Source organism: Mytilus trossulus, chromosome 6, assembly GCF_036588685.1.
Source record: "Mytilus trossulus isolate FHL-02 chromosome 6, PNRI_Mtr1.1.1.hap1, whole genome shotgun sequence".
Classification (NCBI taxonomy): Eukaryota; Metazoa; Mollusca; class Bivalvia; order Mytilida; family Mytilidae; genus Mytilus; species Mytilus trossulus.
In genome coordinates this window covers 11,704,416-11,717,210 of record NC_086378.1, presented here as the reverse complement: position 1 = coordinate 11,717,210, position 12,795 = coordinate 11,704,416, and the positions used below count along the sequence as shown (strand labels likewise).

Sequence of the window (12,795 nt, the reverse complement as noted above, 5' to 3'; positions counted from 1 at the left end):
TGGGAAAAATTGATTGACCCATATGGACATATGTAAAAATCAATGTCGGATAACCAAATCTTGCAGCAGTTCAACCCCCGACCCCAAACTATTTGAATTAAGTTTTTTTTTATCTTACATCGATCTTTTGATGTCGTCCCTTATCAAGTGGGAAATAATGTATTGATAATGATAGGCCTATTAGTTTTTAGAATATTAGAAGATGCCTGGGAAATCACTACAATTGAGCAAGTGTTGAAACAAAGAGTTTTTAAATTTCGTTGGCAACATGTTGACTGAGCATGCAGGAATGCATACAAGACATCAATCGATAACAGTCACCAAAATTTGGATAATTAATATCTAAAAAATTGTTTCGAAGACGAATTATTGGAAGTATAAAACAATAAATTTATATATCATATCTGAAATATTCCCATCTCTGTATGGTTTCAGAAGAGTTGCAGCCCAATGAAATCGGTCTCTTCCTTTAGTAGTACATATATGATCTTCATATTGGAGATATAGATTTCTATCAAGATTCATTCAACTGAAATCGGTAGAAAATTTGAAATATTTGTATAGTGATATACTATTTCAGGAAATCTCTAGGTAAGGGACTGCAGCTGAATTTTTTTAAATAAAAGTATTTTGATTACAGCAACAGAAATTTATATTGTAAATTCAGAAATCATGCAATTTGCAGTAAGAGATGTACACATTACTTTCTTAATTTACCAGATATGAAATAAAATCCTTGGAACTGTTTATGAATATTAAATACTGTACCACAGTAACTGGACCTAGGAGAAAAATTTTGTAAGGGTAAGTTTAACTGCAACAGTGAGCAGATGTAATTCTGCAGTCTTAGTAATTACTAACATACAATTAATGTATATTTGTTGAAAAAAAATAATACAAGACATGTTTTTTGTAGCATGACTTCAACAAAGACAAAATGGCTCTCTGCTAAGGAAAAACTGTTCAACAAAATGAAGGGTGCCAAAGATGTGGGGAAAAGTTCAATGGCTGATGCTGCACAGGAAGTGTTGTCATGGAAACGAAGAGAACAAGCTGCAGACTTCATAAAAAGTGTCAATATGGTAAACAAGTACAAGAATAAACATGGAAAATTTCAAGGTAATCAGCCTAAAAATAATTTCATCAGTAGATCTTGTAGGAGTAATGACCATGAAAGAAAATCCCTCAGCCCCACTCCCACCCCACTCTTTTTCAGTTTTTGAACAAACTTTAATCTATTAGATTAAAATTATTAAAATTATAAAAATGTTCTGCACAATAAGATCTACAAATCAGTCAAAATGGCTGAAATTGTCATCAGTCTCCATAAAGAAGTTAATTTCCCTGATTGAGAATTATCTTCTTTTTTTCTCATTTATGTACTAAACAATACAGGAGAGTGAAAGAAACTTCAAAAAGCAAAATAAGTCATCATTGCCAAATTGTCACACTTGTTATAGGATTTATTGCCATAAAAAGACATTTGTTATCACAAATACTGTTACTGATAAGTTTGAAACAGGCAAAAATGATCATCAATACAAGGGCTATGAAATGCCACTTAAAATAACATAATTGATTGCAATAAAAGAAAAAAAAACGTGGCATATTTTTTACCAAGTGAGCGATTCATTCTCTTTGAGAGCATCTTGTTTTAGAAACACTGGCAACTGGTAGGTAAACATTTATTCTTGTTGGGCAGAATTTTCATATAAAGGGATTAAGTTATACTGGTTTGATTGTATACTTGTAGGTGATATACATTTATTACGCATAAAGTCCGACCCAGTGATGTGTGAACACCTACCAGTAGACTACGGACTACAGAGCTGGTGTACAGGAAAAGTTCATATAACATTCTATAATGGATCTCATGAAACTTTCTTAAATAGGGATTCTGGGAAAGAAGTAGCTGAGGAAATAACCAAGATTCTGTCACTTGTGAAGTAACATGCTGAGCATGATCTCATGAAACTTACTGAAATAGAAACTTGAGGAATGAACATTTTGACACAAGTGACTTAATGGTTGTTACATATTATGGAACTGAGAATCTAGTTTTTGATGTAAATGAAAAGATTCTGTAATATATGAAGACTGTGAATATATTTGAAAATATTGTTAAGATATATGAGCATTACTTTTGTAAACCTGGTACAAAATTTTTGGTGTTTGAATGATAACTACTTTTGTTAACTGATGAAGATTGATTTTTAGACAAATCATAAGTTATTGAGTTATATAATTTTTTTTTATGAAATTGTTTGTGCCTATATAAACTGCATCTGAATATTTGATTTTTATATATTTATATTATTTAAAGGGGCACTAGCTGTCAAATTCATGGTCACCAATTTGACTCAAATTCTCATAAATGATTAATAACAATGTAAAACATTTATCCAATCTATCAAACGTTTAAAATAAACAGTTTACAGAGCATGGGGTAGATGATATTTAGGTTCGTTTCGTGTGCATTTAAATCCAGATGCCATCTAATTAACTATCGATTTGACCTCAGATGACCATATAAGCCATGTAAACACAAATAAAGATATGAATAGGTTAAACCAGCACGTGCAATTGGATCTTTATAGGTCTGTTTGATTTGAATTTTTAGATTTAAAATATAAGTTTCTCATTGTTTTCAACCGTATAAGAATGATTTATGTGGATCGAATTAGTAATCAAATGATTTACCGTAGTTTCACTTTCATTGTTGACATTTTTTTCTTTAAATAACCAGTTCACGTACAATGCATGCGTTGTCAGTCTCTAGCTAGGGGGTTAAATTGAAGTTCACATGAATACCGGTTAGAATGATGATGACGTATTTACTTGCAAGTGAATCAGTCAAAAATTATGTATAATCGCTTATTTCAACAAAATTAAAGCAAATTGATTGCTAAAAGCAAATTATTATTTCATTATTCCGATTTAGTTAATGATTAATCTAAAAAAAAATCATACTTTATTTTTTTATATATATCGCAGCTAGTGCTCCTTTAAAGAAGAACCATCACTTTGCATAGATTTTTTAGGTTCTTGATACCCTTGTTAATTCTAATTACAGGAAACAACAAAGAATGAGAATGTCATGTAAAACTGTTCAATATGTACCAAATTCTTATTTATCATTACAATGTTAAAATTGTACATGTATGCCAATAGCTTTGTTTCTTTACTGCATGCAAAATATTCTAGTTTAGTGCATAAATTCAGAATCAATTTTAATATAATTACATATAAAGACATGTTTGGAATAGTGCTTTGTTATCAACTCATTTGTGTATTAAACTTCGATATTTATTTACATACACTTAATAAATTACATTTAATGTTTTGCTTTTGTTGTTGGGCATATACAGTATTGAACCAGAGATAGAACTTAAGATTTTGGCAATGGTAGCCCACAGCTCAAATGTTGTAGCCCACATATATAGTCCTATACAAGAAAAGCAGAAATTTGAGTAGCCCACACCAAATTTTAGGGGCCATTGCCCTGCCCCCTGCTAATTTCATACCCTGTGAACACTCCTATCCAATGTGTTAATTCTGTGGTAACAAAGAATTAAGCTCAATTTCCCAATTAAGGTGGTACTTAACACTTTCACTAAAATTAATTTGGCTCGTTTAATTTTGATAAAATTTTGACATAGTATTTACTTTGACCCTTTAATGAAAATTTCAAAAATGTTGAACCAACCGTTTTTTCAGAAAAATTACACTGGTTATATAGCAGTTTGACAAACACCAATTTTAATCTTTGAGAAGCTTATTATTCCCTTTACAACACAACGTAATTAAAACGTTTTGCTGGCTTTACAGATTAATCTCCCTGTAGTGTTAGGTACCACCTTAAATATATCATAAGCAGAGTATTTTTCATTAAATATTTCTATCTTTTCTAAAATCTATAGTCTACATTAAGTGTGTTAAATATGACACAAAAATGTAGGACTGCAAAGATATTTGTTATTATGAATAATATAATTATATGTACTTTTACAAATGTTAGGAATTTACATTAGGCTATTTTAAATATTGTGATTCGACAAGATTTCATCAAGTTTCAAATTTTGACTCCATAATTACAAGTGACATTGATCCTGCCTCCTAAAAATAAGGAGAGCAAAAAACTAGTCTTTCAAATTTAATGCCTTCTGAAGAAAAATTGTGACAGGGTAGATAATTTCATCACACTACAATTTAGCCTTATTCCAACTTCAGATGTACATCATCGAATAGTATTCTTCAGTTTGTCATTGACATATATCATATTTAATATATTTGGATTAAAAAGAAAAAACATTAAAGCTAGGATTCCATATGATTAATTTCTTGATCAAAAAGAGTTAATGAGTATATATGCGATGAAGTTTGAAGGAATTCAAGGGAGACCTTTTTTTTAAATTTAAAGGTAATGCCACCATTGTTTTTGCCTTTGAATCTTTTCTGTTTAGTTTTTAAGTGAAAATGTCCCACATCATTGCATATTAAATAAGTTAATGAGAAAGTTTTAAACTCATATTTTTCTGCATTTACAAGCATTAGTAATTTGGTCATCACTTCACAAAAATATTCTTAAGAAACATCAACTAAAAAAAGAATGATGCCTAAAAACACATGAAATGGAAAATTTTAAAAGTGAAATGAATCATGGTATCTATGTTTTTTATTTAATGCAAGTTTTGAATCCCAGTGAAACTTAATACAGATTGTGACAAGGGAGATAATTTAATCACACTACAATTTTGACATTTTCCAACCTTAGATGGAATAGTTTCTCAGCTCTCAGTCATAGATATATATCATATTTAATATAATATGATTAAAAAGAAAAACACATTATGGCTAGGATTTCATATGATTGGGTTCTTGATCAGAAAGTGTAGTAGTATCAGATATTTATGAAGTTTGAAAGAATTCAAGGGAGACAATTTTCTAAAAATTTAGGTGTAACGCCTCCGTTGTTTTTGCCTTTGAGTCTTTTGAGTTTAGTATTTCTCTGAAAATGTGACACAAAGCATCATAGCACATTAAATAAGTTAATGAGAAAGTTTTAAACTCATTTTTTTCTGCATTTACAAACATAAGTAATTGGTCATGACATGTTACATGGGAAAGGGGGGGGGGTGTACCTTTTTTTGGGTTCCATTTAAACATGAAACACAAATGTGAAAAGAAAATTGTGGGGATAAATGTATTGATTGTTTTGTTTGTGTGATATTGATATCAATTTCTTTGATGGAATGCATGACAAGCTATCCCTACCCTATCAGTATCAAATCTGGATGTCATGTAATTTTAATTATGAACAGCATTAAAATATTGATGTAGGATAAAATACTAAATTCACATAGTTTTTGGTTGGATGTCAGCTTGCTGCAAGCTTTGTTATTCTACATTGATTCTTTGCGTAAAATACATATGAACGTTTGAACCTTCCATAAATTGAAGATCATATTTTCGTCAAATACTTCATCAAAGATGCAAGGCTTGCAACAAGGAACCATAGCTGCCTGTTCAAATATGAAGGAAAGCATTAAAAACAGAAATTTTTAAAGAGTGAAATGTGTCATGCTATCTATGTCATCTGAACCATAATTTAATGCAAATTTTGAATCTCTGTGGAAATAAATACATAATTGTGACAAGGGGAGATAATTTCATCACAAAACAATTTAGCCATTTTCCAACCTTGGATGTAAATCATAGACTAATTTCTCAGCTCTCTGTCATAGATATATATATCATATTTCATATGTTATAAATAAAAAGCAAAATATGGCTAAAATTCCATATATTGAGTTCTCTTGACCAGAAAATAGGTATAGGAATTTTTGAGAAGTTTTTAAAAATACAAGGGAGACAATTTCTGTTCAGTTATATACTTATCTTTTTGGGGTACTATATTAGTTACCTTTTGGTGTGAGTCAAGGCTCTGTGTTGAAGACCGTACTTTGACCTATAATGGTTGTTCTTTTACAAATTGAGACATTGACACTCGTACCACATCTTCGTATATCTATATAGCCAAATTGAATCTCATTGAAGCATATTACAGATTGTCATTTAAAGCCTTGATGAATTGGTGTATCTTTTTTGTTGTGCAGGATGTATAAATTCATAGAATGTCCAGTTAAAATTGGGACGCAAGATCTGATGCCTAGTGTAAAGAGAATGCAAGGCTTGGCACATTAGCATCATTGCAACAACTATTTGATTGGTCTGTATATGGCCTGTTGCAAGGTTAATATCTGTCCCTATCTAATTTACCCTTATTTTCCATTGGAATAGCAAATTTCCATCTTTGCTGGCACCTATTACAGGACCTAAGTATTGTAAGTATTGTTATTATTTTCTCAAACTGAACATGTGTAAATGGTTTTCCACTCGAAATTAAGCAACAAACTACCAATCAATCAATATTTATTGAGGAGACAACTCATGATTTTACATATATAAACACATAATGTTCTTTCAGTACATGTGTCTGTTTTAGTAATCAATAAATTTTGGTTGACTTTTTGGTTTCATCCTCTTAAAGTTAGTTAGCCTCAACCAAATATGAATCTTATACAAACTACTTATTATAACCACAAAACACAGATCAAGTTTGAATATTGGTTGTGTCCACTTTTACCATTCTAGTTTTAAGATTTATAAAAAAAGAAGATGTGGTATGATTGCAAATAAGACAACTCTCCATACGAGACCAAATGACACAGAAATTAACATCTATAGGTCATTGTACAGCTAGCAACAATGAGCAAAGCCCATACCTCATAGTCGGGTAAGCTGTAAAAGGCCCGAAATGACAAATGTAGAACAATTCAGACAAGAAAACTAACAGCCTAATATATGTACAAAAAAATGAATTAAAAAACAAGTATGTAACACATCAACAAACAACAACCACTGATTTACAGGCACATACATATAGAAAGTGGCAGGGTTAAACATGTTAATAGGATCTCAACACATCACTAAACATTGTGTGGACAGGTGTGTAACAGTACAACATGAGCAGTACAATATTCATAAAGGCTTAACTCATTACAGGTATACAAATAGAAATTTCATCCAACAAAAACACTTGACTTGGCCAGGTACTTGTACATCCCAACAACAAAAAGACACTAATGAAAGATCTGAGAGTACTCACAGTTACTGACCTCTAGTTCAAAGCCATCAACAACTAATAAAAAAAATCATAAATTATCAATCCGTTCACATCCAACATCCAATGGATTTAGAGTAAAGATGTCATAAACAGTCAGAAAAAACATGACCTTGTGCAATGCCAAGACCAGGCATTGACAAACTGTAAATCAATCAATGTGTATATGTATATAACAATACTATTTAGTTTCCTTTTTCATTTACTGATATCAAAATCAATAATAACAATATTCAATAGTCTTATTACAGTGTTGAATAAGTTTATTTAAAGGATTGATAAGTTTATGATGCCCTTTACAAGTGAAACAATAGCTGAATGTTTTCCTGTTCTGTTCTCTTACTTTAGTTTGCCTCTACCAAATGTCATGACACTTAAGCACAATGCTAATTACATGTACCACAAAACACAGATCAATTTTGAATATTTGGTGGCATCACTTTTACTGTTCTAAAGTTATGCCCCTTAAGATATGGAAAACTCAAATCAAGGACAAATTTTGATAGCACAACTTTTACAGGTCTTGTGCCATGTCCCGCTATAAGTTATAGGCACACAGGTGTTAATATCAAAAAATTATGTGACAGTCATCTGTGTAAAAGTGGTTAATGATAAAACTATTAAGTTCATAAATATTAACCAAAAACCAAATGACAACCACTGAATTATGGGCTCCTGACTTGGGGCAGGCACATACATACATAATAAGTGTGGCGGGGTTAAACATGTTAGTGGGATCCTAGCCCTCCCCTAACCTGGGACAGTGGTATAACAGTACAACATAAGAACGAACTATAAAAATCAGTTGAAAAAGGCTTAACTCATCAGATGGACGTGACCGGGTACTTGTACATCCCGACAACAAAAAGACACTAAGAACAGATCTGAGAGTACTCGCAGTTATCTAACAGCTAGTTCAAAGCAACAACTGATAAAAAGAATCATGCATCTAAGACATGCCTAGCTGACAGGTGTCACCTGTCAAGACCTCAGTTTCACACGATAGTAATGATAATTCAATAACTGATACAAAATTAAGAATCATTTTAATAAATTAAGATGCATACATAATCAGCCTTCTGTCTAAAAGCTCTTATTTGAGGTAGATTTTGCATAATCTTTTAATCAAATAAAACTTTATATCTCCAATGCATGAGCAGCAGGACAGGTGCTACATACATTTGAAGCAGACTCTGCATACATAACCTTGTTATTATGGATTGGAATATTCCTTTGGTATACCTGCATTATTTCATGAATAATTACATATATATATATGTGGTTCAGGATAAATTATTGGTTGTACAGCTGTTTTCACTGTTTAAATGAAATGAACATTCTCTGAACAAAAAAATATGAAAACAATTTAAGTGTTATGTCGTGTTTTTAGGAACATCGTTTTCGTGTTTTTCATTATTCTGATAATGTAGTTAAAAGTACTTTGGTGCATTAGCAAACTGTATATGATTTCTTAGCTCACAAAGCTTAAAGGACTATGTGAGCCTTAGTGTTGTCCCTCTGTCCGTCATCATAAACTATTTTTAAAATCGTCACTGAAACTAATGGACCATGCAAATGTTGCCAAACTAATCTGAATGTTTCTTATCAATCTAATTTTAAAAAATATTTGCTTGGACTTGATCCATCAATAACATGACTGCTTTTCCAAAACATGATTGATTGATAATTGCTTAATGTCCAGTGCCAAATATTTTATGTATGGTCAAAACAAGGTCTATCTCCTGTAATAGAGGAATGAGATTGTTGAAGCAGGTCAAGGTCTAACTCCTGTAATAGAGGAATGAAATTGTTGAAGCAGGTCAAGGTCTAACTCCTGTAATAGAGGATGATATTGGTGAAGCAGGCCAAGGTCTATCTCCTGTAATAGAGGAATGAGATTGTTGAAGCAGGCCAAGGTCTATCTACTGTAATAGAGGAATAAGATTGTTGAAGCAGGTCAAGGTCTCCTGTAATAGAGGATGAGATTGTTGAAGCAGGTCAAGGTCTAACTACTGTAATAGAGGAATGAGATTGTTGAAGCAGGTCAAGGTCTCCTGTAATAGAGGATGAGATTGTTGAAGCAGGTCAAGGTCTCCTGTAATAGAGGATGAGATTGTTGAAGCAGGCCAAGGTCTATCTACTGTAAAAGAGGAATAAGATTGTTGAAGCAGGTCAAGGTCTCCTGTAATAGAGGATGAGATTGTTGAAGCAGGTCAAGGTCTAACTCCTGTAATAGAGGAATGAGATTGTTGAAGCAGGTCAAGGTCTAACTCCTGTAATAGAGGAATGAGATTGTTGAAGCAGGTCAAGGTCTATCTCCTGTAATAGAGGATGAGATTGTTGAAGCAGGTCAAGGTCTAGCTCCTGTAATAGAGGAATGAGATTGTTGAAGCAGGTCAAGGTCTATCTCCTGTAATAGAGGAATGAGATTGTTGAAGCAGGTCAAGGTCTAACTCCTGTAATAGAGGAATGAGATTGTTGAATCAGGTCAAGGTCTAACTCCTGTAATAGAGGAATGAGATTGTTGAAGCAGGTCAAGGTCTATCTCCTGTAATAGAGGAATGAGATTGTTGAAGCAGGTCAAGGTCTATCTCCTGTAATAGAGGAATGAGATTGTTGAAGCAGGTCAAGGTCTATCTCCTGTAATAGAGGAATGAGATTGTTGAAGCAGGTCAAGGTCTAACTCCTGTAATAGAGGAATGAGATTGTTGAAGCAGGTCAAGGTCTCCTGTAATAGAGGAATGAGATTGTTTAAGCAGGTCAAGGTCTCCTGTAATAGAGGAATGAGGTTGTTGAAGCAGGTCAAGGTCTAATTCCTGTTATAGAGGATGAGATTGTTGAAGCAGGTCAAGGTCTAACTCCTGTAATAGAGGAATGAAATTGTTGAAGCAGGTCAAGGTCTAACTCCTGTAATAGAGGAATGAGATTGTTGCAGCAGGTTAAGGTCTATCTCCTGTAATAAAGGAATGAGATTGTTGAAGCATATCAAGGTCTAACTTCTGTAATAGAGGAATTAGATTGTTGAAGCAAGTCAAGGTCTATCTCCTGTAATAGAGGATGAGATTGTTGAAGCAGGTCAAGGTATATCTCCTGTAATAGAGAAATGAGATTGTTGAAGCAGGTCAAGGTCTATCTCCTGTTAAAATTTACCCCAGCAAAATGTAATAACCTGTTTTGTTGTTAAAGCCACATTAAACGTCCATTTTAAACACATTTCACCGTTTTTAGTAATTATCTTAAATATTAATTATTTTGCCAAAGAGTCTATCTGTCGTCTTTCATGGTAAGCATCTTCTCTGAAACTGCAGATCCAAAAGTTATTAAAACTGTAGCTGAATGGTTCTTATGATGTCTACATCATTAAGAATTAATAAGAGGGTCAATGTCTTTATATATGTATCTCTTCAATTTCTGAAAACTGAGATATTGCCTCTGAAATGTTTTTTTCTTGTGTGTGCAAATTTTAAATTGTCCTTTTATTATAGATCTTTTCAATTTTCCGAAACATTAGGCGATGACCAATGTGAATGTTGGCACTTATGAATCAGTTTAAATTCCTGAGATGATTTGGTTGAAATATTTTGACATATTACCGTTCATGGTATTAAATGCCGGAACGTCCTGAAGACGAATCTATAAAGAAGCAAAATTCAGAGACCTTCGACAATAACATCTTTTTAAATTTCTATTAAACCTAGAGCCTAGGGCAATGAATGAAATTTGAGTGTATGAAAATATTGATGACATAGAATAAGCAACACATTAAAAACAGGTAGAAATTGGGTGTTTCAAGATCTCTAGTAATATAATAGTCTTGTCTGACATTTTTAACCAAACTCCTCTTATTAACAGTTTAGGAAGTTTACAAATTTAATGTGTATTTCAAACTTCTTCCTCCAAATTTGACTGTTCTAAAAGCTTTGCAACTTCAAATTAAGGTGTGTACGAATCTCTATTCCAGCAAGTCCTGACAGATATATTCTTATTGGTCAGATGGAACGTACATGCAGGTAGTGCAGATGATACTTCGAAGTTAAATATTGGACACCTGTTGTTCACTTGTTGTCTTTGTTGATGTGGTTCATACGTGTTTTCATATAGATTAGGCTGATGGCTTTCCTGTTTGAATTGCTTTATCCTAGTCATTTATGGGTCTTTTTTTAGCTTGCTGTTAGGTGTTAGCCAAGGCATCGTGTTGAAGCCTTGAAGGCCGTACTTTGAAGTATAATTGGTTACTTTTTGCACATTTGTAGGACTTTGACGGAGCGTTGTTTTATTGGCACGCATATGACATGTTCAATATGCTTCTTTTTGAATCCATTGCCAAGTTATACGCATATATTACGTTATTGAACTATTTCATATAGAACGCAATGACTGCCTTGTGTTGATGATCAGCATTAAGGCCGTACGGTGACCTATAGTTGTTAATGTTTGTGTCATTTTGGTCTTTTGTGGATAGTTGTCTCATTTGCAATCATGCCACATCTTCTTTTTTTATATGCAGTGTTCACGTCATTATATGCAGTGCTCACACCATTATATCCAGTGCTCACAACATTGTATGCAGTGTTCACAACATTATATGAAGTGGTCCAAACATTATATGCAGCTAGTGCTCCCAACATTATTTGAAGTGGTCAAAACATTATATGAAGTGGTCAGAACATTATATGCAGTGGTATAATGTTGTGACCACTTCATATAATGTTTTGGACCTCTTCATATAATGTTGTGACCACTTCATATAATGTTGTGAGCACTGCATATAATGTTGTGAGCACTGCATATAATTTTGTGAGCACTGCATATAATGCTGATCATTAACATTTAGGCAGTTATGGCGTTCCATAATTTCAAATGTTTCCCTACGATTGTCTGCAATAAACTTATAGCTGTAACAGATCGTATAATTTTAATTGGCATTGTGGCATTGTGGCAGTTTTGCCGTATCTTTATAAATTTATTCGTTCGTGCAGTGTATGTTCATTTGTGTAAGTTATGTTAATATGTCGTTTCATTGAGTTGGTTCGTTCAGTGTATGTACATTTGTATGACTTCGTTTTTTTATTGATTTAAGCCATTCCAATTGATATTTGATAGTGTGGGTTTATATGTTGGGATGTTACACTATTGTTTCAGATAAGGGCGAAGGTTTGGTACCATTCAAACGTTCCGCTTCAATTGTTTACAACTGTCCTAAGTCAGTAATCTGATGTTCAGTACTGAGTTGTCGTTTGTTAATGTGGTTCATAAGTGTTTCTCATTTCTCGTTTTTGTATATAGATTATACCGTTGGTTTTCCCTTTTACTTGTGACTTGGATGAATAATTGTCTCATTGGCACGCATATACCACATCTTCCTATATCTATTAAGCCATTTTAATTGATATTTATAGTGTGTCTTTCTGTGTTTTGATGTTACACTATTGTGTCAGGTAAGAGTGAAGGTTGGTACCAGGAACCTTATGGTCATAATGCCGGACATTAGTTTATTGATATGCACTCATACCACACTGACTTCTTATCATCTAAAGCATTAAAACGGGATACACGTTACGACGTCAATAAATAATGGAAGAGAATTGTATACCCACTTAGTCTATGCACAG

General features: G+C 32.9%; 1 protein-coding gene across 1 annotated transcript in view; it reads left to right on the top strand.

The window, feature by feature from the left end:
- LOC134722320 (fatty acid synthase-like) overlaps positions 1-2,323 on the top strand; it is a 60,559-nt gene extending 58,236 nt beyond the window's left edge. Inside the window, exons 34-35 of the mRNA XM_063585928.1 lie at positions 917-1,119; positions 1,754-2,323. Of these exons, the coding sequence (XP_063441998.1) occupies positions 917-1,119; positions 1,754-1,950 (400 nt within the window). The 3' untranslated portion in view covers positions 1,951-2,323. The remainder of the gene's footprint in view (positions 1-916; positions 1,120-1,753) is intronic.
- Positions 2,324-12,795: the final 10,472 nt, after the last annotated feature.